Source organism: Felis catus, chromosome B1, assembly GCF_018350175.1.
Source record: "Felis catus isolate Fca126 chromosome B1, F.catus_Fca126_mat1.0, whole genome shotgun sequence".
Taxonomy (NCBI): Eukaryota; Metazoa; Chordata; class Mammalia; order Carnivora; family Felidae; genus Felis; species Felis catus.
The window spans coordinates 163,737,947-163,763,478 of NC_058371.1; the positions used below are offsets into that span (position 1 = coordinate 163,737,947).

Genomic DNA, 25,532 nt, shown 5'->3' on the forward strand with positions numbered 1-25,532 from the left:
TTCCTTGAAGACTCACGTGAATTCCTACCTCAGGGCCTTTGCATTTAATATGCCTCTGCGTCAATGACCTCTGGTGTCCGCAAAGCCTGCCAGCTGACTTCACTGAAATATCTATTCAAATGTCACCTCATCAGAGAGGTCTCTCCTCTCCTGACTCTATCAAAAGCAGCACCTGCACCCCCCAGCTTTAGATTTACTGTATTACTCTAAGTTTGTGTGCTAGGTTTGTGGGTCAGTTTCATACCACATGCCCTTCGTTGCTAGTGGGAATTTCTTTATGAAACAGAAAATAGCAGTGCCTGCCTCACAGCGCTACTGCGAGGATTAAATGAGTTGATGCTGGGATGGGCTTGGAACAGTACCTGGCACACGGTAAGCACTGAGCGCTGGCTGGGACGTCACACAATGAGCAGGAATGGCTGGCTATCCGCCCAGCGCCCTCTCCCCCGTAGCCCGAACCAAACCCAGCTCGCTAATTAAGCTTCTTAAAGCTAATCCAGTGGCTGCACATAAGAATCACCTGGGAAGCTTGAAAACCGGCCAGGGCCCCAATCCAGATCAATTAGATAAAAGCGGGAGCAGGGTCGTGGATGTTTCAGTAACCCAGGTGATTCTAACATGTAGCCAGGGAGGGGAGTTCCAGCCCCAGCCTGCCAGCACAGCGCAGATCGAGCTCAGCACAGAACAGACCAGAACCCAACTCATTCACGGGGACCCCGTCAGCACGGGGAAAAAGAAAAGCTCCAGATGTAGGGGAAAGATTGTAGGGCTGGAAAGATTATAAGGTGAAAATGAAAAGAAACAAAGTAGCAGTAGGAAGACGTTAACATCATTCCCCTCATCAATAAACACTTGCTACTTAAAGGCACAAGAGCCAAAAGGTGAGCCACGCAAAGAGGACGCTGATAAGGGGTGGGAAGCAGGTCACTGTAGGTGACTCAGCATTTTCACTGAGCACAAGATCCAAAATTAAAGCTGTCCAAGCATACTGCTGCTGGCTTTTTCCTTCTAACTCTCACAGGACCCGTAAAAGAGGCTGCGAGAAGCCATCCGCCCGGGAGAGGCGGTGCGCCACCTAGCCCCGTCTTCCACTCCACGACCTGTGCCTGCTGGTGCCGTCTCAAAGGAGTCGGCCACTTCAGGACACCCTGTCTGGCTGCGTTCCAAGTGTGACGAGGTACAAGGGGCCCTAGATTCATTCCCTTTGCCCCACCCCATCCGCCGAAGAACACAGACCCACTCCGTGGTTCAGAGTAAAACTCATCCTTTAATCTCACTGATGTCACAAGAGCCCTGACGCTCTGGCATCAGAAAGGCCCGGGTTAGAGTCTCAGCTCTGTGACACCCCAGCTGAGTGACCCCTTGTGACCCAATCTCACTGTGCCTCAGTGTCCTCATCTGTACAGAAGAACGGGCCCCCCTTCACAAGGCCATTGTGAGGAGCAAATGAGATGGTGTGTGCCAAGCACTTAGCACAGTGCTGGCCCACGCTATGCACCCATTACGGTTCATTGTTTTAACCCCTGCTATTATTAGAACACAGAATAGACTAAGACGCGCTGAACCTGGAAGATCAAAAAGTAAAGACAGGGCAGAAGGGATGACAAGGTGACGGGCCTTTAAAAGTGTGGCGCCAATGGCCAGTAGCCTGGACTTGACCATGCCACTATCCTTCCCAGCCTCCCGTTTAATTAAGAACAAGTAATCTGGGCGCCTGGGTGGCACAGTCGGTTAGGCGTCCGACTTCAGCCAGGTCACGATCTCTCGGTCCATGAGTTCGAGCCCCGCGTCGGGCTCTGAGCTGATGGCTCAGAGCCTGGAGACTGTTTCCGATTCTGTGTCTCCCTCTCTCTCTGCCCCTCCCCCGTTCATGCTCTGTCTCTCTCTGTCCCAAAAATAAATAAACGTTGAAAAAAAATTTTTTTTAAAAAAGAACAAGTAATCTGTGGTCTAACTGCTGGGAACGGCATCTGCAGAAAGGGATACTGAAGGGGAAAAAGAGTCGAACTCAATCTCAACTACAGAAAGAAAGAAAACAATTTCAAAGATGTTACACAAAAACACATAAGTAGCTCTACTGAAAGGTAAGTTTTAGGTTTTCTCGCTTTTCTACAATGTTGTTACGTATGTCCTAGATTTAAAAATAATCTAAAGAGTATGTTTTAGGGGTGCCTGGGTGGCTCAGTCGGTTAAGTGCCTGACTTCGGCTCAGGTCATGATCTCATGGCTCGTGAGTTCAAGCCCTGTACCGGACTCTGTGCTGACAGCTCAGAGCCTGGAGCCTACTTTGGATTCTGTGTCTCTCACTCTCTCTCTCTCTCTGCACCTCTCCTGCTCGCACTCTTGTCTCTGTCTGTCTCTCAAAAATAAACAAACATTAAAAAAAATACATATTTTTAAAAAGCATGTTTTAGAAGTAGTTAATACATGTTTATTTAAAATAGACACCTGGGTGGCTGGAGCACCTGGGTGGCTCAGTCAGTTAAGCATCTGACTCTTGATTTTGACTCAGGTCACGATCCCACAGTTCATGAGACTGAGCCCCATGTCGGGCTCTGTGCTGACTGTGCAGAGCCTGCTTCGGATTCTCTCTCTGCCTCTCCCGTGCTATAAAAAATAAATAAATAAAAACTTAAAAAATGTAAAAAAAAAAAAAAAAGTAAAATAAGATCTAAGGAGACGAAATAAACACGACTATTCCGTGAGTTAATGTATGCAATACTTTGCCACAATCAGTCCCCCAGTTAGACTCAGTTTTTAAATGCCAACTGTCACTGAGAGAAGATGGCAGCAAGGAGGAGAGAGGAGTGGCAAAGAAGGAATTCATCCTCCCTGCTGATGCTGTTGGGGCCCACTCCAAGAACAAAAGAGCCAGAAGCAAAATGGAGACGATGAGGTCAGCTGGCTCTGCCGTCACCATCCACAGGCCAGAGACAAAATCGGGGGTTCCAGGATACCTGCAGGGCTGCCATAAGGACTAAACCAAAGGCACAAACAGAACGTTGAGTATTATTTCATCGGCAGTGGTGGGGCATCTAGCCCTGCGGTCAGAATGCCTGAGTTAGAATCTCAATTCGCCACTTACTTACAAGCCGTGTGACGTTACGAAGACGACTAAACCTTTCTCCGCCTCAGCTTCCTCATTTGTGAAATGGGAATAATGGTACACAGCCTGCTTCTGAGGGCCGTGGTGAGGGCTGAATGCGTCAAGACGGGCAAAGCAGCTGGAACAGTCCAAGGATAATCACCAAACCTGTCTCAGCCCCTCTCCATTCCCCCTTGTTCCTCCTCTCTCCCTGTGCCCCACCTTGTCTGACTTGTGCTTCCCTCCTCTCCTCTCCTTCCTACTCATACTCTCTCCCTGGTCCCTCTTCGCAGCCCTCCGCCCGTGTGGCTCCTGCCCACCCCTCCACCTTGTCCCCTTCACTCTAGCCTGCCAAACACCCATTCTACTGCCCCAGTTCTCAGTACTGTCACCCCTGCTTGTCCCCACTGCTGGGAAAGCACCCTCCTACCTAATCCTCCCCCCAGGCACACACAGATCTTTTCCTTCACACAGGAAAACTTCAAAAGCAAAACCCAAAGTATAAATACTAACCTTTCCGCGAAGTCTAATTTTAATGACTTCCCATTTGGTCCCAAAGCATCCAACTAACTTAGCTGCCATCGTGTCATACTCAAACCGTCCACTACTTCTCTGCCTCCACCCCTAAACCCGCTGGAAGAAGCTTCTTAGGCACAGGGACCCCCTCATTCTCACAGTCACGTGTGTTACAGCAATGCCTGGCAACAAACAAGAAAGCCTCCGATGTTTGGTGAATGGCTAACCGAAGGAATGCCTCACTTGGTTCTTTTCCTTCTGATAACCTCTCTTCCTCTCAAGGGTCTCCTTTCATAGCCTAATGAGGAAGGCGTCATTACACAGCAGTCATTAGCGACAAAAACAGAAAAGAGCCACACACGTCTCTAAACTGCGTGTTTTATCTCATTTAATCCTTGGGATCGCTCAGACCTTGCCTCCTACTTCTTTCTCTCTGCCCGACCCCCAACTCCACTCGAAGCACAGCAGCCTCTTTGCGATTCCTTCCTCGGTTCTGGGCCTGCTCCCACTCAGAGCCTCGCATTCATCTCCCCTGCTGCCGGAAATGCTCCTCACTCCCATCAGGTCTTAACCTAAAACCTGACCCTGCTATTTAAAACCACAACGTGCTCCATTCCTTTCCCCCTCCCTGCTCACACACCTGTGCTCCCCCATCCTCCACCGCTTTGTTTTTTTCTTTACACAACTTATCACCATCTGACACCCTGCATGATTTACCTGCTCATTATCTCCCTCCCCCACACTAGACTGAGAACTTCACGAAAGATGAAGAACCGGGCCTGGTACATGGTAGATGCTCAATAAACACTGCTAACTGACTGCACAACTCCATATTCTGCGGCAGGGAAGTTTTATACGTGAGGGCTCTGAAGCTCACCGAGTAGCTGACTAACTTACCCATGGTCACACAGCTAATATGTAGCAGAGCAAGGATATGAATCCAGGCAATTTGACTCTAGGGCCCACACTTAACTATTATGCTTTCCTGTCTCTCAACCTGAGCCAGATAACAATCCAAGACATCAACACACCCAGGGAGCAAACCCTGGATGTGACCCTCTTTGGGCCACAGAGAACAGCCATCCACTGGAAAACTTCAAGAGAACAAGTCATTTCACTCTAGACAGTTCCACGTGGTAAAGCATTACCAGATTTATAATTTATACAGTACTGATAGTTTTTCTTTGGATTTAATAGTTCAGTAAAAAAAGGGAGAGAGATTAATACTGTACTGTATAAATACTTTTTACACTGTAACATCCCCATGAACAGCAAAGTGACAAATCATCAACTAACATGGAAGCGGCCTAAGATAACAGATTAAAAGCCAAAAATTGTGGTGCAATGTGGAGGAGAGAAGTACAGACTGCAAGGGGGCACAAGGGAACTTTTGGGGGTAATGAAAATGTTCTGTATCTTAATTTTAGTACTGGTCATACCAGTATAGATATTTATCAAAAATCATCAAGCTATATACACTTAAAATAGGCACGATTTTATAGTATGTACATTATACGCAATAAATGACTAAAATGCAATAAAGACATTCAGATAGGAGTTTTAGGTAAATATTCTACCCAAAAAAACCACAAATATTATTTCCATAGCTAATACTTCCCAATCAGATCCAAAAAGACACACTAGAAGTTATACATTAGTTCCTGAGCATCAGACTTTGTCTGTCTTCAGGGCAAAGAGGCGATTAGGAAAAGACAAGCAGTGAAAAGCTCTGTATACTGAGATCCAGCAGGGTGGCTGATGTGTGGCCCAGAGTCCTGACTGACCACTGGCAAGACAGCACCCACAACCGACGTCATACTGCCTATGTGTCCTTTCTGTCCTTTGAGTAACCTGGGACCAGGAACCTAGGACTCTGAACAGAGTCCAGTCAGGGTGGAAAGGCACATCACTGCTCTTCTCCACAAGGGCCTCTGCCACGAACGGTCCGGTGACAGGTCTGGATGTTGATCTTCAGAATTCTTAGTTTCTCGAGCACCAGAAACCAACTAGCTAATATAACAGGATAACGACTGCTCTTTTAAAGGGCCACCGGGGGCGCCTGGGTGGCGCAGTCGGTTAAGCGTCCGACTTCAGCCAGGTCACGATCTCGCGGTCTGTGAGTTCGAGCCCCGCGTCGGGCTCTGGGCTGATGGCTCAGAGCCTGGAGCCTGTTTCCGATTCTGTGTCTCCCTCTCTCTCTGCCCCTCGCCCGTTCATGCTCTGTCTCTCTCTGTCCCAAAAATAAATAAACGTTGAAAAAAAAAAAAATTTAAAGGGCCACCGTATAATTCACAGCACGTCTAGGAAATCCAGAAAACCAAGTTACACAACCAAAACAATGCTTACGGGCACACGGCAGAGCACGCAGACACAGCCAGAACTGGCTGGCCCCTGGGACCAGGGCAGCTGCCCCCACTGCCCATCCCCTCCAAACGGCCTCAGGGCACTCCCCCGGCTTCTTTCCATCCCTTGCCTCCAGCTTCAGATTCCATTCATTCACATTCAAGTTCTGTGGTGGGTGTGTGTGAGCAGGTCTGCCTACAAAGGTAGGAGTTTCCCAACCAGAGAAAGAGCCAGGGCCCCGAAGACTGACAATGCCCATCACAAACACAAACGGATGGCACACCATCTCTGGGAATACTAGCGATATGGGCCAGCAAGTAGCAAAAGGTTTTAAAAAAAAAAAAAAAAAATACAAGAAAAAAACCCCTCGGGGCGCCTGGGTGGCGCAGTCGGTTAAGCGTCCGACTTCAGCCAGGTCACAATCTCGCGCGGTCCGTGAGTTCGAGCCCCGCGTCAGGCTCTGGGCTGATGGCTCAGAGCCTGGAGCCTGTTTCCGATTCTGTGTCTCCCTCTCTCTCTGCCCCTCCCCCGTTCATGCTCTGTCTCTCTCTGTCCCAAAAATAAATAAACGTTCAAGAAAAAAACCCCTCAAAGATGGAACTAAAAGGAATCATACCCAGAGGTAATGCTATTTGGGGAGGGTGGGGGTCTTTTTCATATCATTTAGTGTTTTAGTATATTAGTTAGTTGCAAAAACTACAAGCCTACCTTCCTAAACTGAAAATAACTCATTAAGAGTGTTTTCTAAATAAAAGAAAAATAATTCAAATCTGGAGTAGTAAATTCTTTGTTTGCTAGAATAATGGACACAAGAGGGGAAAAACAAAACACTTAGGTCTGAAACAGTAATGCAATTATTGCCAAAATACATGATTCTATTTAAAATGTGTTTGGATATCTTTTTCTACTTAAAGCATATTTTTTAAATGTATATTCTGCTTAAAAAATAATTCTCAAGAGATACTTCTCCTAACCTGAATCTCAGAATAAGAAAAAAGAACAAGCTCTGAAAAGCTATTAATACAAATGCAAGATGACCAACTATAAAAAGATATCAGCATTAACGTCACATTCTCAGAAAATTCACCTTCAACTAACAAAGTTTATTATCTAAATGAAGAAAGCTTCCAGCAATCTCAATGTACAGTTAACATTACGAAATAAACCCTAAGGACCAGAATCTGGTCACAAAACAAAGAGAGGTAATGCCAGTCTTCTCAAGCCCTGCCTTAGCCTTCTCCACACAGACTTACACACCAGATCTGAAATGGAAACACGTGCTTTCACACATAGACTCCTGGTCCCTTAGTACATCACCAGCATTTTACTTTCCCCTTGAGAACTTCTCCGTGCCTCAGGCATTCTTCAAAACTGATATCTGCATGTATTTAAAAAGAAATATTATCGGGGGCCCTGGGTGGCTCAGCTGGCTAAGCGACCAACTCTTGATTTCGGCTCAGGTCCTGATCTAATGGGTGGTGGGATCAAGCCCCAGGTGGGGCTGTAGCTGGGTGTGGAGCCTGCTTAGGATTCTCCCTCTCCCTGTACCCCTCCCCTGCTCATGCTTGCATTCTCTAATATATTTATATTTATATAATTGAAATTGGTTTGCTTATGGCTGACTTTGTTAAAAAAGAGAATGAATAAGTGAAAGTTTGTATTCCCTGAAGACAATTGGAAGATAATGAGAGACTCAGAAGCATACTAAATAGGAAGGAGAATTAAAATTTTCTAGATAATTCACTATTTAAGGGTTGACCATTTAAGTGCAATTCAATACATACTTGAGGACCTAAACAAAGCATCATCTTTGATAACAAAGTGGATACTAAGTCAGATAGTCCCAGATCTCCAGGGGTAATAATCTAATTGGGGAAGGGACAAATAAGTAAACAAGCAGCTACTGTTATAGAAGTTAAAACTGAGAACAGAAGTAAACAGTACTTTGGAGATTCAACACAGAGAGAGAGGATGAGTCTGCTAGAGAGGGAACAGGAACCCAGTAAGGAAAAGCTCCCCAGAAGTAGCACTGATGGCAGTGGACAAGGAAGCAGCAGTTCAGGGAGAAGAAAGCAAGCTTCAACTACAGAAGCTGGTTCAAACCCAGGTTCTGAGGAGTCTGTATCTCATGCAGCAAACAGGAACCCTCATTTTGTCTAGGGGAATCCTAAGGACAAAGATGATTGGACTAGCAATGAGGAAGGCAAAGGGAGAGGAGGCTGAGGCTAGCAAAAGGATTACTGCCCATTCACTACAACGTAAGGAAAGACGGATCAGCCCCAGGGTGACGGCAATAGGTCTGAGAGTTCAGCAGAGCATGGGGAAGGATGAGAAATATCTAAGCTGCCAGCTTGGGTCAGTAAATGAATTGCAGTTCATGAACCAGAGGAATAAAACTAATTAGTCTTGTTTTCCTCTTTGTTTTGACTGCTAGGATGCTCAGAGCCAAAATATGGCCTGTTTCTAACATACAGCAAGCATTTATATGCAGCCTGTAAATCTACAGTTTATTTTCCTTCTCTTGACAGGCTTTTATTTATACTTAGTAAGTCACCTTTGTTTTAAAATGAAGCAGAAAATAAACTGATAAAAAAAAAAAAAAAAAAGACTGAGACCAAGCCAGAAACAGCTGGACAAAGTAGCTGGCTCAGGGATATAACCTGTAGGCTGCCGACCCAGAGCATTTTCCTCACTGTTCTTACACCTAGCACAGGCCACATCTCACAAAAGCAGCTGAAAAATGCCAGACTTTCACTTTCTCAACCTTCCTTACAAGTAGCAGTGCCATAGGATCAGTTCTATTCAGTGAAACTGAAAGGGGGTGGGGGAGGGGGGGGTCGGGAGTCTCCAAGGTGACCTTCTAGAAGACTCCTCTCTGCTAAGGGGGAGTTGTAAGAAAATATATTCCTTTCTTCCCTGTCTTACACAGGCATGATGTCTGAGGCCCCAGCAACCACATTGCCAACAAGAGGCAATGAGCCCGAGGCTTTCCAGAAGTCAAAATATTAAGAAGAGAGGAAGAAAGCGATGCAAGGAACCTAGAGTCTTCACAGGTATCATTCAGACACTGCACCAGAATCATCTATTCTCTACATTTCTTGCTACTGGGCAATAATAAGTTCTATTATTTATGCCATTTTTAGTTGTGTATTGTTACTTGCCAATAATGGATACAACAGAGGTCAAATCATGAGGTCGGTTTCTGACAGGTTGATTTTTTATTCTGCTGATTTAACAAGATCCTTATTCTTGAGATGACAAAATACCAAACATGTATTATTAGCCAGGAAGAAAGCAATAAACTATAAGAGCTGCTGGGAGCAGCTAAAGATAAAAACAGAAAGGGATATAATGATAAATAACATCTGGAAAAATGTGATCAAGTACAGGCAGGGGCACTTCTTGGAGGAACAGAGGAAGGAAAGAGTAAATGTACAGAAGTTCTCTATGATGAAGAAAATGAGGGAGACTTTGCTGGCAGTGCTATGGACAAGATAACCTAAAAACCTTCCCAATATAAAACTGTGAAAAAATACTGGGCCAAGGGTAAGAAACATCTGTTTAAATGCATAGATAAGTTCACATGAAAATAAAGGACCTCCATTGGGGCGCGTGGGTGGCTCAGTCGGTTAAGCATCCCACTTTGGCTCAGGTCATGATCTCGAAGTTCACTTGTTCCAGCCCCACACTGGACTCTGTGCTGACGGCTGAGAGCCTGGAACCTGCTTCGATTCCCTGTCTCCCTCTCTCTCTGCCCCTCCCCCTCTCATACTCTGTGTCTCTTTCTGTCAAAAATAAATAAAACATTTTAAAAAATTAAAAGAAAAGAAAGGACCTCCCCAAAGGCCAAAATTAAAGAGGAACCTAAAGGGGCGCCTGGGTGGCGCAGTCGGTTAAGCGTCCGACTTCAGCCAGGTCACGATCTCGCGGTCGGTGAGTTCGAGCCCCGCGTCAGGCTCTGGGCTGATGGCTCAGAGCCTGGAGCCTGTTTCCGATTCTGTGTCTCCCTCTCTCTCTGCCCCTCCCCCGTTCATGCTCTGTCTCTCTCTGTCCCAAAAATAAATAAACGTTGAAAAAAAAAAAAAAAAAAAAAAAAAAGAGGAACCTAAAATCCACAGCATAAAATATAAGCTGATCAGGTTTAGAAACCTAGGGTTTGAGGGGCTGGAGAAGAGGGGGACTGTGTATGTGTAAAGGGCAACTGCCCTTTGGGATATAATAGAGATAAAAAGGGAAAAATTACTAAGCTAATACTTCTTTTAAAACACCACCTTGAAGACAATTATAACTCTTGTTTTCATCTTCATACACTTTACCCTTTATATGAGAACAAATTCCACTATTAAGTGCATATTTTAAAAAACATGTCCACATTACATAGTAACACATCACAAAAGGCTTCCTGAATATTTCGTCACAAGATCCTGAATATTTCGTCACAAGATTAAGCAAAACGTAAGATAAACAGAAATCTTTTCCTGAAAAAATTACACATTGCCCAATTTTTCAGCCATCATTTAACCATTAATCACTTAATCAAGTATGCACGTTCAGTATATGTGTAACCATACTAAAAGGTTTCCAAATTTTAGGACTTTTTGGTAAAATTTTATCATTAGGATCATTATAATATTCTTCTAGTGACTATGCTACCAATAGTTTCTCAATACCTTATATATCACATAAAATCAGTCTGTCATCTCTGAGCTAATCTTATGGCCCTCTACATTACAGATTCTGTGATGTACAGATTCAGTAGTTAAATGGTAATGGGAATCCGCAAAAGATGTGGCATTGAGGGCACCTAAAGACTGAGAGGGTGGTCTCTAACATTAAAGAGGCAAAGAGAAAGAATGACAGTAGCAGTTAAAAGCAAACCAAAAAAAAAACAGTATGAAAATTTAAGGCCCTCCACCAAGTTTACCTTCTTCTAGCTTCCTTTGCTCCCCTATTCCCTTGAAAACTGAAAACATCACATATTCCCTTTGTTTGTCTTCATGCTGGCTTTATGAATGGGCACATTTCCACCCTAAATTCCATTAAGCCTCCTCCATCACTCAAGACCATCTTTTTTCAAAAAGTCCTATCTCTGGGCAGTCCAAACAGCCCAAGAAATACAACCACATAATCTATACTACCTTCACAAGGGTTACGCTGGTCTCCACTGCATTCCGAGATTTATGTAAAATTAAGCCTTTTAAACTAGTGTTTACATACACTGGATGCCACAATAAACACAGCATCCTAAACTCTGCTTTAAGATCGTGCTGAATTTTGAATGTTTTTCCAAACCTATGGGCTAGATGATAAAAGACTAAGCATTACCCTACAAATTACAAATAAGGCCACCAAATGCCGGAGGAAGTAATCAACTAGTGAATCAAGAACCCAAGTGCAAAAGGACTGTGTCTGGCTTGGTTTTCCCCCTCCCGCTGACACAGAGAGAAGGTCTAGTGAATCGCTCCAGCCCCAGGGGACAAGAGAAGATTCCCAAGAGCGCGCTCGGGTCCGCTGGGGAAAAAGCACGAGTTAGCAGAGCCGGGAAGCTCCGAAAGGCGCGAAGCATTCTGGGACTCGTTTCCACAGTTACCCACGTGCACCCAACCCAACCGCGGCCCCGCGCGGCGCGGACTACAAGTCCCAGAATTCCGCGCGACCGCCTTTCCCCTTCACACCCGGCCACTAGAGCCAGACCCTAAAGGAAACCCCTAACGCGTCCTCCCCGCAAGCTAGGCAGAGGTCGCGCTCCGCAGGCGCTACGTGGAGCCTGTGGTCCAGCCCCCCCGTGCAGGGAAGCGGGTCTCTAGGTACCAGCGTCCACACCTGACGACCAGAAATTAGACAACTGCGTCACAGACTGCCAAACCCACGGACAGCCTGGGACCCCAACACCTCCCCTGCGCAAAACCCCCCACCTGGTCTCCAGGGCCCGACCCCTCCCGCTCCCGCCGCGGAAAACCCGCAGCCCGCGCCCGTGCCCCGCCTCCCAGTCCCGCAGCCGGAGCCCGCGCCAGCGCTGACCTCGCTTCCCGCCGCTCTGGGGGAACCGCGGCCAGCGCCAACCTCAGGGCACCTCCCCGCCCCCTCCACCTCAGCCCCGCCCCCTCCTCTCCCGGCACCCCGAAGCTCAGGGCTCCCCCTTACATGGACCCTATCTTGATCCGGGGGAGGGAACACCTCCCTGAAAACTGAGTTTGCCACCTTTCCCCTGAGCCCCGCGCGGACCGAATGTGGACTTGACAGTCCTCCCCCCTGCCCCCGGCCCCTCCCAACCCCCCTTTCCTCCCAACTAGCTTTACACCCCCACCGCACCTCCCCTACCCCTGCCCCCATCCTGTCACCTCAAACCCTCCCCTCCTTCCTCGCCTCTAACTCCCAATTACCCTCTCTTCCCAACACCTGCTCAATCCTATTACCCCAACGTCTGCCCCCCTCTAAACCACTCCCAATTACCCTACCACCCTCCCTATGCCTCTCCAGCCCGCCGGACTCCCCAACTATCCCATCACACCCCAATCCTTCCCACCACCTCGCTCTCCCGTTACATCAGCCCTCATCTCCGCGCCCGCCCTCCAGCCCCGCTCGGCCGCTGCCCCCATTCCCCCACCGCATTGTTCCCCCCCCCACCCCCGCCATCCAGCCTTCTTCCCATTGTCCCCGCCCCCGCGCTCCCCTAGCACTCACCCGCCTTTCTCACGGAGCCGCCCGCACCACTCAGCCCCTAGGAAATCCTCACCCCTGCGCCCCGCTCGCTCGCTCCCTCCCTCTCTCCCCGCGCCGGTGCCACCCCCGGCCCTGCCCGCTAGCGCCCGCCGCCGCCTCCACCTCCATTCACCCCAGGCACTCCGGTCCCAGCCCTTCATCGCACGTCCCGCCCCCCCCTGCCCCCAACACTGAAAAGGAGCCAGTCCCCACCCCCCTCACCTCCGCCCTCCCCCATCAGGCCGGCCCCTTCCCCCCCACGCCCGCCCCCGCCCCGCGCCGCCCGCAGCGTCACCGCCCGCCCCGGCCCCGGGAGGGGAAGGGGTGGCTCCCGGGCAGGGACTCCCGGCGCGTTTCGGGACAGGAGGCGCGGGGCGGGGACTGCGGGAGCAGAGTGGAGAGTGCTAGCAACCGCCCGGCCCCAGCCAGCTCGCTCTCTGTTACTCACTGACAGCGGCGGCATCCGAGTGCATTTTCGGGCAGCTCACACCCCACTCGCCGCCCAGGCTCCCGCGCTCGCCTCGCGGTCCCCCCACCGGCTCGCCGCACCTCGGCTCGGAGCTGAGGACCAGCCGCCAGCACTCCCGGCCTGCCCACCTCGCCTCCAACCATTGGCTGAACCTCGGTCGAAGGACCGCCCCTCCGCGTCTCTCATTTGACAAAAGGAGTAAGGAGGGCGCCGGTCTGGGGCTGGCAAAGAGGCCCCGCCCCTTGAGGTCCAATGCGATTGGTCCCGGCGCCTCGGCCCCGTAACGCCCCTGGCGGAGGCCACGCTCTGGAGCAGCAGGTTGGGCCCGGCTGCTGTCACTCATCCCCGGGGGTCCGAAAGCGCGTGTAGGGGCGAGGCTGGCGAATTGGTCCACCTTGACCCTGAAGCCCCGCCCCGTCACGGGCGGGATTGGTGGAGCTGCAGACCAACCGAGAAAGAAGGGTCGGCTTCTGAAACAAAGCACGCGTGGTGTTGCGTGAAGAGCGGTAAAGGGAAAGCACAGTTGGGGGCATCTTGTGTCCCTCTACAAGGAGTAGGGGAGTTGGCCCCAAACTTGCGTCACCCACTTGTCTCGCACGCCTCGGAGCGGTCCTCAACAGAAGCCCAGTCCGCTCCGAACTTGGACTGGGACTTCTCTTGTTAGCTGTTTCCTACTGCTGGAAACTGAATAAAGAATCATCGCGTTCTCGTTTCCAGCAAACCCTCTAAGGAACAAACTCCTACTTCTTGTACAACAATTACAACAATCCATCCTCTTCCCGGTTTTGAATTGCGCTTCTTTTCCAGAATCAACACACTTCTCCCTTGGTCACAAATGGGCTGTTCTAAAGGCTTCGAATGCTAACAGGCATTGTCCGTCGTCATACACACATCTGAATACGCCCCCCCGCCCCCCCAGCACGCAGGAAATCAGGGCCACGCTCTCAGCTTCAGGCTCAGTCTGGCATGTTGGCAAGTCCAGAGGATAGGTTCTGAGTCCTCGAAGGACAACTGGCTGAATTGAGAGACTGTCATTCATTGACGCTGAGAGGGCCTCATTTGGCTGTTAGTTGGCAGAGGAAGGTGTTAATTTAAGTGAATTCCTAGGACCACTGAGTTTCCTAAGACAAGAACTCGCACCATTCTTATGAGTTCCAACCATTTTTTTCAATGCTTTTCAACCAAGTCGTCACACTTAACCATAATGTAGCAGAATAATATTTTGAGATACTTAGGAAGGATAGCCCTCTCCTACCCCAATCACGGGCACATCCACCGCTTACCTGTATCCCAAGGCTCTGCCCCAGCCTACAGCCAGGGCATTACACACACACACACACACACACACACACACACACACAACGCCTCCAAGAATATTACAAACAACTGGTAACAAAACATTAGCCGTTTAAGTTTTAGATTTCCATAGCCAAGGCTTTTGAGTTTCAGAGTTCTGAAATTTAGGTTTCAAATCAGTGGATAAATGTTACACCAAAAACAAGACATTTTGAAAGAACAGGATCAAACCAGTTCATCTGTCCACACCACTCCTGTTGTAGTATACTCTATCCCTATAAATCCCTAATGTCTCCCGAGTAAATTACAGCCTTATAATTTTGTACCTGTCATTAACACGTTTATGAATCACTTCACCTTAATTATAGAATCTCAGAATTGACCTGAATTTATCCACTTCAGTTTTCTTCTCAAGAATCTCCTCCATATTGGTGACTTTTAACCTAACAGGTCTGTCAGCTGGGCCTCACAGAGATGGGTAAGTACCTCCAGACTCTGAAATAGGCCATTCCTTGTTGGGCAGATCTAATTCTAAGAAAAGTCCCTTCTTACTCTGAACTAAGAGCTGTGCTTGCAATCCTTATCACATTTATGTGTTCAACCGACTCTGTATCTAGGAAATAGTAAATTATATATAGTTTACACAAATTCATAATATTTTGTATATATATTTGTATGTTTTTTATTGATCATGGTAATTTAAGGGCTGAGACACAGTTATTTTGCAAAGAAAGGAGGTTGCTTCCTGACACCACCAAATTAAAATAAACCCACAACTAATTTGTTCTAGGGAGCCATTTACTGTATTGATCTTTTTGCACCAAACTTTATAATGTATATAATGGCTAAGCTACATGAGGGATCTGCCCACTGCTTTGCCCCTAGCACCCAGCACTTCACTGGCTCAGGGTGTCCACAAAAATATATAGGATGTTCAGCCTTTGTTACTTCTCAGCATCACTTTCAGTCAGGCCTGTATGGTTATTTTCAAATGAAAAACAGGCTTAGAAATTAGTACACATCTTTCTGGTAGGTCAGCTACAGCCTGAAGATTGAGGGGCTAAGTTCATTCTTAGTTTGCTAAGACTTACTGCCCCACATGTTGAATGAATAGTAAAACAGGTATAACTAAATGATTACATAATATTCTGTAAATATCACCCCATCATTTTAATAATCCACAAGACTAGAAACCTTTGAGGGCAGGAAACTTGTTATATATATCTTATGTCCCCAGCACCTAGTATAGTGCTTTCAAATAGTAGGCACCAGTTAGTCGTTCCTTAAAGTGAACGGAATGTTGACTGTAATGTGAAATTTTAGATCTAGGAGAAGCCTTGGGAAAACCCAACTTCCTCATTTTAAGAATATGAGACTTGAGGTCCCAAGAAGTTAAATGTCTAATCTAAATCACTCAGCTAGTTAATAGCAAAGCAGTAACTAAACTCAGGTTTCTCACCTCCTAGACCGGGTCTTTTCCCCCCTTACCACACTGTCCCATACCATACCTTCAAACTTCAAGGATGGGTAAGCTACTCTTCCTTCCCATTTGAACGTTATTATAAAAACCTGATACAAGTTCTATACTTCATAGCTGGAATACTGCCTCCTTTTTTATGAAACGCAATAAGAATTTTTTTTCAATATGTAATATAACATGTAACGTTTTTCTCTCTGGTGCCATTTCCAAATTACTTGATCCTTATGGGGATGCTTACAGAGATAATAATGTTACACTTCTGTGCATTTATATTCAAATCCTTGGAGGGAAAATTAATAAGTATCTTGGGAGTGTGATGGTAGAGTAAAACTTTTCTCCAAATTCTACACATCCCACAATAGCAGGCTTTTCTGCATGTGTCGGGGATGGGGATACAGAGTGGAGAATGGCATTGTCCTATGACTGAAATAAAGTTGGGCCTGCTTAGATAAGTAGATAAATGTGCCCCTGGTAAAATTTGAAGAGAATGGAAAAGAACACATGTCAAGGAGGAATCCATTCAGCCTCAGATTGCAGTGCGAGAGTGTGTAGAACTCCACTCTTATCAAAAGTCAGGCTACCTGGGTTTACATGGAAACGAAAACAAAACAAAGTAATATATCTGTGGAGGTCAGGATAATTCATTTCTCCAGACTCATAACCAACTGACAGTTTGCTAATCCAAATGATGACAACTTTTTTTTTTGTTGCTTCCCATGTGATCGTGCTTTGCTTGTTAAAGTATTCCACCTAACCTTGCAACACTCCAGTAGAGTACTAATATTATCCCTAATTTGCAGATAAGTTAACGGAGGCTTAGACAGCTTCAGTAACTTGCCATCTAGCTAATAAGGAATAGTGTCCCTAAGTGGTGAAACTCCCTGCGTTATAATGTTCCCCCTCTTTTTAATCAGGTTAATATATGCCCTGCATACCTAAGACACTTACGTATAAGGATACAATGATATGGATATGAATGTGCTTTTAAAAGATAGTGAAACCTGGCCTTATTCTCGAGTTGAATATCTAGACTCAGGTTTTCTTTGTAGATATATATTATGAAAAATAGGAGTCAGAAAGATTAGTTCCAGGTTACTCTATCCTTCTTACCTGTTTTATCCTTTGACCTGATTTCAATAGCAACTATCAACTTCATGGTATTTTTTTAATGAGATTATTTATCTAGAGTATCTAATGAGGCTCTGCTGAATGTAATAAATTCACTACTCTGATATACCAGTGGGAAGGGACAGCCTCTTCGGCCTACTGGAGTTAACCTTTTAACCATTAAGGCCCGTGTTATTGGGAAACAGTTTCGGCTCTTAAGCTTTTAATTTCATAGGAATGTCACTGTAACTTATGCTTCTTTTCACCTATATACATTGAACAGTTTTGCAATAGCCACTTGCAGATGCTACTAGGGTAATAAAAGTGTAGGTTTCATTTTTCAATACCTGTAGATAGTCATGTCCCAATTATTAGGCTAATGGAAAAAGCTTAGAAGTAGACATTTTCCTCCATTGTCACCAACAGGGACAGTCTCTCCTCAAAACTGATGATGATTGGGGCGGCTGAGTGGTTCAGTCGGTTAAGCGTCCGACTTCGGCTCAGGTCATGATCTCACGGTTCGTGAGTTTGAGCCCGTGTCAAGCTCCGTGCTGACAGCTCAGAGCCTCGAGCCTGGAGCCTGCCTCGGATTCTGTGCCTCCCTCTCTCTCTGCCCCTCCCCCACTCACACTCTGCCTCTCTCTGTCTCTCAAAAATGAATAAACGTGGGGAAAAATTAAAAAAAAAAACTGGTGATGATTGACAAGCTGAAAAGATGGCATCATTTGCCATATATCTTGTTTAACACACTTTTTCTTTCATCAGCTTCCTTTTCCCCTGCCCCTATTATGCTAGAGGTTAGAACACTGACAGTGAAACACAAGCAAGTGACCTCTATAATCATCACAGGTTACTTCGTAGAATTGATAACCTGTCATGTGGGTTTATAATGCACATTAACGGGACTTCCATATTTTTCATCAGCCTCCATTGGGTCAGTAATGTAACTCCCAAAGTGAAAAAAAGAGACCTTAAGAGATGGAACTTTTTAGAACCAACTCTGCACTGGGCATTTTTAGACATGGCAGAACTTTTGACATTTTTTTCTGAAGCAAGACATAGGCTTAACCCAGATGGCCTGGATTAAAAACCCATCGGCTCTGCCACTTGAGAAGACAAATTATTTTGGGGCGCCTGGGTGGCTCAGTCAGTTAAGTGTCCGACTTCAGCTCAGGTCATGAGCTCATGGTTTGTGGGTTCGAGCCCCGTGTCAGGCTCTGTGCTGACAGCTCAGAGCCTGGAGCCTGCTTCGGAATCCGTGTTTCCCTCTCTACCGCTCCCTGCCTCGTGCTCTCTCTCTGTCAGAAATAAATAAGCATTTAAAAAAAATTTTTTTTAAAAGAAGACAAATTATTTCACCTCGCTCTGTGTCTTAGTTTCCTCATCTGCAAGAGTGAAAATAACATGAACTACCTCATAGTTATGTTGTGAGAAGTAAGCATATGAATAAGTACAAGGAAAGCATATGAAAGTACCTGGCTCAATACCTGTTAGTTGCAGTACTCATCATACTCTTGAATAAACCCTTCCCCTTCACATCCACCTTGTCATCCCAGATCCTTCTTTTCCTCTAAGCTGGTCTCTAACTCCACAGTCACTATGTTTCATTAAGTTGGCTTCCTTTCTCCTTTCTAGAGTTTACAGTGAACACTGAGTTGGGATACAAAAGCCTTCTTCACCAAGACATGCCACCAATGTGAAATTAACCTAGTTTGAAACTGACATGTGAGACTTTGCACAATAAAGAAGAAAATGGGGACCCCATATCAATGCTGCGTCATTCAAACTCTTTGAAAACTAGCTTAATGAAAATTGATTGATACTGGAAGTTCAGATGTACGTAGGAAATTTCTAAACAATTAAACAAATTGTAGCAAATTACAGGGGATTCTACATAAATAGAAGCATATATTGTGTTCCCATAGTGAATAATTTCTCTTCCTTGTCCTTTGAAGTAATATTACCCTTCTCTGAGTGCCACAGTTACTGGCATAAAAGACTTTGAATCTGCTATACCAGAGGCAAAAATGTCTTTAAATATTACCCTTGAGCCAGCCTGGAATAAGATGCAGACCCTACCACTTTAACCCTTGAACAGGAATTAAACTTGTCTGGGCCTCAATTCCTCCATCTATAAAAATGGGAGTAATATCTTCCAGAGATAAATATGGTAAAATATGTGCAAACATTTATAAAAGTAGGAAAGGGAAGCAGAAATAAATGCATGAGCACCAATTATGTGATGCATCCACATTTTTCTTTGTGAACCTCATGCAGTCTTGTGAGGTACAGTTGGTTGGCTAATTTTTATGCTTGGGGCTATTTCAAGCAAAAATGAGTCTGTGTTTTTAAGTTATCTAGAAAATCCTGGTTTCCTTCTTTATGGAGCTGCCATTTTAGGGATCTCTCAGAAAAGCTAAGAATTTTCCAATTCTGATGAGATTTGACATCAGTATTTCAATTTCATTTTTTTTTTTTTTTGCCTCTCCTGGATATAGAGAAAAAAATTCATTTATTTTTAAAACTATTTCCAACTTCCACGATTTCTTGACACATGACTACATGACTATTAGGGTAGCATTAATAAGCTTTTTTTTTTTTTTTTTTTTTTTGCTAATCTTTTTCTCCAGCCCAACTATACAATGCTTCAACTGGCACTTTTTTTTTTTTTTTAATTTTACCCAGGGCCTTTTATTTTACAGAAATCACACCTGCCTAGGGACTTAACAGAGTATTTGAACAAAAATGTATTCATTACCACATGTTCTTTTCTGAATTGGGTATTTTCACCTTATTCGCACAGAGCTAATCAAGTCCTAATGATGTTGCCTTAAATTAGATCTCAGAAGGTATAATTTTCCAGTGGAATCTAAACAATGCATGACGTTTATAGTGACTTTCATGAATATAGCATTGCTTCAGTTACTCCAGCTAGCAGGGTTTGGGCAGAAAGAATAACCATTTTACTTGTACAATGGCTTCTGTGCTGTCAGACTCTTCGTTTCTCCTCGCCTTTTCTAGCCTGCTTCCATGAATACAATGTCTTTTTAACATCCCTCTCAGGGCAGTACAGGAGGCCCCATCCATCTCCAGACGTCGGTGGCTGCCGAGCATCTCATTATGGCAAAGTGGAGCATTCTGGGAGAGTGGATGGAGCCGGCAGGCAGCAGTAGGAAGTGGGGGAGGGAAGAGGAAGACAGGAGCTGAGGAAAATATATGCTCACTTCCTTGGTGATAACATGTTATGGAAGTAAGAACTTCCTGTTCTAGAAAGGAAGAGGATGTAGGGTGTCAAAACACCTGTGACTAAGCAGATTCCAGCTCCTATAACCCGGTTACATCTTCCTCAGCTACTGCAAGTCTCCTGACACTCATACCCGAACCCCCCAAGAAGAACCCTCCAACAACAGAACCCATGTTGTGGGAAGAAAGCAATGAATCCAAGTATTTAAGAAAAATATCTGTGGTTCCAAAATAGAAAAAGAATCTGGAGGCCTGCATGTACACACACACACACACACACAGGCACACACACACACAGGCACACATACACACACGTACAAATCGCTAATTTACCCAATTGAAAAATATTTTCTTCCAACTAACCTGAATGCTTATTACACTTCACTTTGTTACACTGCCTTCGTCCAAATAGGTTAAAGCAAATGCCCCCAACATTTTGGGAGTCACAGACCCCTTTAGGAAGCATTGAAAATGATGACTCTGTCAAAGGCCTGAAACCCACCTATGCCCACCCCATCACCCCCCTAAATTAAGAATTCCTAGATTAGACATTCATTTGAGTTTATATTTCCTTTTTAAAACCCAGGCACTTTAGGGATTAGTCAGTGGCTATGAGTAATTTGTTGATGAGAGAGGAGTTCCACACTACCCTCCCGAGTCTGGCTGACCTCTGGGCCTGCACTCAAGTAGGGGGACCTGAACAGTTTCAGGCTGTGGAGTCGTGGGAGAGAAGGGAAGGCTTGGCTCGGGACAGGGGGCAGCATTTTCAACACGGTATGGAGATATTGGACTATTGGACAAAGAGCAAGAGGAGGTGCCCAAGATTTCTGTTTCTAAATTTTGCTCCCCTCCAGTTCCAAACGGGGTTGCAGTCAAAACTGCTTTTTCTGCAGCCACCCACACTCGGACTCGGGGTCCTCCCCAGCGCACAGGGGACCTTTTGCCTTCCCTCTCATCTAATTGTTTCACCCTCTCATCCATTCCCTGACCCCAGGCCCTGATCAGCCCCACTGCGCCCCGGGCCTCCCAGCTGCCCTGCCCCACCCCCACAGTCTGGTCAATTTACTGGGGAAGTCTGACCTTGAACCCCTGCCACTGCTCCGTTTCATTCTGCATCCCTCCACCTCCCAATCACGTATTCTGGCTTCAAAGCTCTAACACCACCACCATAGTCTGTTCTAAACCTCCATTCAAATTTATAACTATAGCTTTGGGACACATTTCAGATTCGCAGATGATAGACCGGCGGATATAAATACTGTATTGGCAAACACTTAAGCACCACTCACTTGGCACCAGGCACTGTTCTAGTGTTCCTGTCAACCCATGTAATCCTCTCGACAATCCCAAGAAGTACAAACTTTCGTTAGACTCACTTTACAGGTGAGGCGACTAAGGCACAGATAGGTGAAGGAACTTCCCCAAAGTCATACAGCTAGTAAATGGCTGAACTGGGAGAAATTAAACCCGAGCAGACTGGCTCCAGATCCATATTTTCAATCACTTTGCTGTATCGCTTCTTTGCATAGCATTGTACAGATGGCTGTGTGCCCACCCTCTCCACCCCTCCCCCAACACACAGCCCAAAGTCCTCTGTTGCGGAGGCTGTACCTATTTTTCCAGCAACAGTAGGCAGTCACACCTAGCATAGCTCTAGGGGGCTGGGGCAAATGTCCTGTGTTCTCACTGCCCATCATCAGTGGCAACATGAAACATGGTTTTCCCAGTTCCAGGGTATGGAAATTTATTCTCTTCCTTGTTTTTGTTTTTTTTTTTTTTTCTAATATTTACTTATTTTTGAGAGCGATAGAGAGAGCGAGCCTGGGAGGGGCAGAGAGAGAAACGGGGACGCAGAATCCAAATCAGGCTCCAGGCTCTGAGCTGTCAGCACAGAGCCTGATGCGGGGCTCGAACTCATGGGCTGTGAGATCATGACCTGAGCCGAAGTCAGACGCTTAACTGACTGAGGCACCCAGGTGTCCTTATTCTCTTCCTTGTTAAACCTATTTGGGGACCTGGTAACAGGACTACATGTTGGGGGTCTGTAAGAGTAGGGCCAAAAGTAGCAGAATATCGTTACGGGCAATTCGACTTTAAAGGGTTGCCAGTGCGCGTGGGTCAAAACTGTGCCTCTTGCCCCTGCCTCCCTCTTGACCTTGCTGAGCCTTCTCTCCCTTTTCCGGCTCCCCTTCCAGCAGTCCAGGGCCCCCTTGTGGTGCCTGGTGGCCGGCCCTCCAGGACAGAGGGCGCCCATTTTCAGGATGAGGTCCGCCCTTAGTGAGTAAGGAGAAACCTCTTTGTTCCCTGATAGGAGCAGGATTGAAGAAGCCAGACTTGAGTTTAAACAACATCCTGGAGGGCAGACACAGAGGGGTTGCCTGAAGAAGTGGAAGGAGAATAGGCCGGTCCTGAGAGGTTATTGCACTCTGCGGTCGCAGGAAGGGGGTTAGGGCCCATTCCTCCTGCTGGTTTTTGCATCAGCCAATGGAGACACTTCTTTCTTCCCTGTCTCTGAGTCACTCTGCCACTATTGGAGCCCAAGACACAAGGGCACCGTGTAGACCCCAGGGCGACCAGCCTGCTTCACACACCCTAGAGGCGCTTGTATTCGGGACCTATTTTGATGATTAAAACGTACCTGTCCAATGTCTCATTCCCTCAGCTCCTTGTGCATGACTGGCTTGCTGTTCTCGGATAAGCTAGTTCAGGGGAAACATAGATGTGTTAAGATAGTACCCCTTGCAAAGATATTTACATTTGAAAAAAAAAAAAAAAAGACTCCCGACAAACACCAATAACATACTTGCCACAGCCAGCCTCCCACCCCAGGTCTGCCCACGTCTGTCTCTCCTTTATAGCTCCTCCCACTCCCAGCCTTTCCCACTCAGCACAGGCTCACCTCCATTAAGCCTTCCTTGACTGAGGCTGCCCACAGTCATGTCTTTTTCCACTTAGTACCTTCAGCACTAGAATGGAACTTGGCAGGAGTGAACGGAACCAGAACAAAAGGGAACAGAACGTTGGGCGGGACAATCTCAGAGATGAGCTGGGCACAGTCCCTCATCTCACAGGTGAGGAAGCACAGACGCAGAAGTGACTGGTCAGACACTGCCCAAGGCAGGCCAATGGCTGGGTGGGGACGCTTGGACGCTTTCCTGCCCGGCCTGCCCCTCTTTTGCTTCTTTTGGGGAACTACTCACCCCACCATTCATCAAACAGAGTTATGATAGCCAATCAGCATGCCTCCCACTCCCAGTGAGCACATGATCTCTTGCTAGCTCATTCATTTATTTATGAAATGACCAATATCAATGGCCTTCCATGTGCCGGACACTGCTGGGCTCTAGAAATTACACGTTGAGCAAAAACAGACCCAATTGCTGCCCTCATGGAGCTTATGAGATTTCAAAGGAGGCATACCTTAAATAATCATGCAAGCAATGTAAAATTTTTTTGTTTTTGTTTTTGTTTTGTTTTTTTTTAGAGAGAGAGAGAGAGAGCATGTGCGGTACAGAGAGAGAGAGAATCTTAAGCAGGCTCCATTCTCAGCGTGGAGGCTGATACAGGATTCCATCTCACAGCCCTGAGATCACAACCTGAGCCAAAATCAAGAGTCAGATGCTTGGCCAACTAAGCCACCCAGGCCTTCCTAAAATTGCTATTTTTTTTTTAATTTTTTTTTCAACGTTTATTTATTTTTGGGACAGAGAGAGACAGAGCATGAACAGGGGAGGGGCAGAGAGAGAGGGAGACACAGAATCGGAAATAGGCTCCAGGCTCTGAGCCATCAGCCCAGAGCCCGACGCGGGGCTCGAACTCACGGACCGCGAGATCGTGACCCGGCTGAAGTCGGTCGCTTAACCGACTGCGCCACCCAGGCGCCCCCTAAAATTGCTATTTTAACAAGTAATAAGCAGAAAAGGTACACAGTTGTTTTTTTTTTAAGTTTATTCATTTAGAGAGAGTGAATGGGAGAGGAACAGAGAGAGAGGGAGGGAGAGAGAATCCCAAGCAGAAGTCAAGTGCTGACAGCATAGAGCCTGATGCAGGGCTGCAACCCATGAACCGTGAGCTGAAATCAAGGGTCTGAAGCTTAACCGACTGAGCCACCCAGGTGCCCCTCAAGAGCTTACAATAGGGGAACTGGCTCAGCTACTCTGCACAGGTATACAGTTTGTGCACTGCCCAATGGAGCACAGCCATGGGGGCAGGGGACTGGAATACCACTTAAACAGCCTGCTCACCAACCCATGGGGCTTGGTGTGAAGCTGTGTTTGCTCAGAGGAAAGGGTACTCTGTTCTTGACACACTGGGCACTGTCCACCCAAAAGGGTCATCATTTTCTAGTTCGTCCCAGAGGCTCAAAGAGGCCAGCCAGGACTCTGGGTGTGATTCAGTAAGAGAAACGAGTGGAAAGAGGGCAGGTTGCCCCGAGGAGGCAACTGGAGACACGTGAATGATGGGTAGTAAATAAACTAAGTGGAAAGGAAGAACTTTCCAGACACAGGGAACAGCCCTTGCCGTGACTTCGTCATGATGGCTCTCTAGTTCCGAGTTCCAGTCACTTCTGAGGCTTGGCTGATGCCTCGCCTTTCCAGGGCCTTGCTCTCACAACATCACATTTTCTATTGACAGTTCAAATTTAGTTTCTGTCACGTGCAACTGGAGAGTCCCAGCTCATAGAGCAAAGCTGGTCCAGCTCTCCCTCCTCCCAAGACTGTTGGGCCTCCTCCCTCGGCCACGCCCCCATCCCTCCATGTCAGAAACCTCTCCTCTCTAAGACTGCCTCATCTTCAGAGCAGGAACTCTGTCTTTGATGATCTAGTATTGCCTCCAGCATGTAATGGAAACTCAGTATAACATCAAGACTTGAGTCACTCTTACTGGCGGTCATTCTGTCCGCTGGGACTGGATGAAGTGAGTATTAGAGTACAGAGTAGCTTTTCTGTGTGTCTCTCGTTGCCACCAGTTCGCCTGTGATTTCTACTGGGCCTGAGTGTATGCAGACTCCAACTTATGCTTATGTTAATAGATGGCTCTGGTTTGTCTAGAATTTGGCTGTGGAGGGCTGGTGGGATTGATTTCATAAGCAAGAGTCAGCAGCTTTTATTCTGTCTCTGCATACTGAGTGCTAGTGGGCTGCCTTTCAGGTGAAGCATTTTCTAGATCTGACATAGCTGGATGTTAAATATGCCTAACGCCCTGTTTAGGGGTGTCAGGCAACTTGAAATCCTCTGTCGTTTTGTCAGCCAAGAACAGTCCACTTTCCCATTGGTCTTTGTATTATTCCC

At 46.5% G+C, this 25,532-nt stretch overlaps 1 protein-coding gene across 9 annotated transcripts in view; it reads right to left on the minus strand.

Moving 5' to 3' along the window:
- Positions 1-23,222, minus strand: part of DCUN1D4 (defective in cullin neddylation 1 domain containing 4) — an 87,196-nt gene extending 63,974 nt beyond the window's left edge. For 2 of the 9 annotated variants that reach the window (XM_045056391.1, XM_019829511.3), the window contains exons 1-2: positions 23,141-23,221; positions 22,880-22,940 (exon numbers count right to left, since the gene is read on the minus strand). In XM_045056391.1, coding sequence (XP_044912326.1) covers positions 22,880-22,940; positions 23,141-23,146 — 67 coding nt within the window. In that variant the 5' untranslated portion in view covers positions 23,147-23,221. Of the gene's footprint in view, positions 1-362; positions 383-3,085; positions 3,254-11,082; positions 11,620-12,628; positions 12,691-13,094; positions 13,238-22,879; positions 22,941-23,140 lie in introns of those variants that run through there. The other 7 variants (XM_045056392.1, XM_023253117.2, XM_023253121.2 and 4 more) reach the window with 7 other exon arrangements.
- Positions 23,223-25,532: the final 2,310 nt, after the last annotated feature.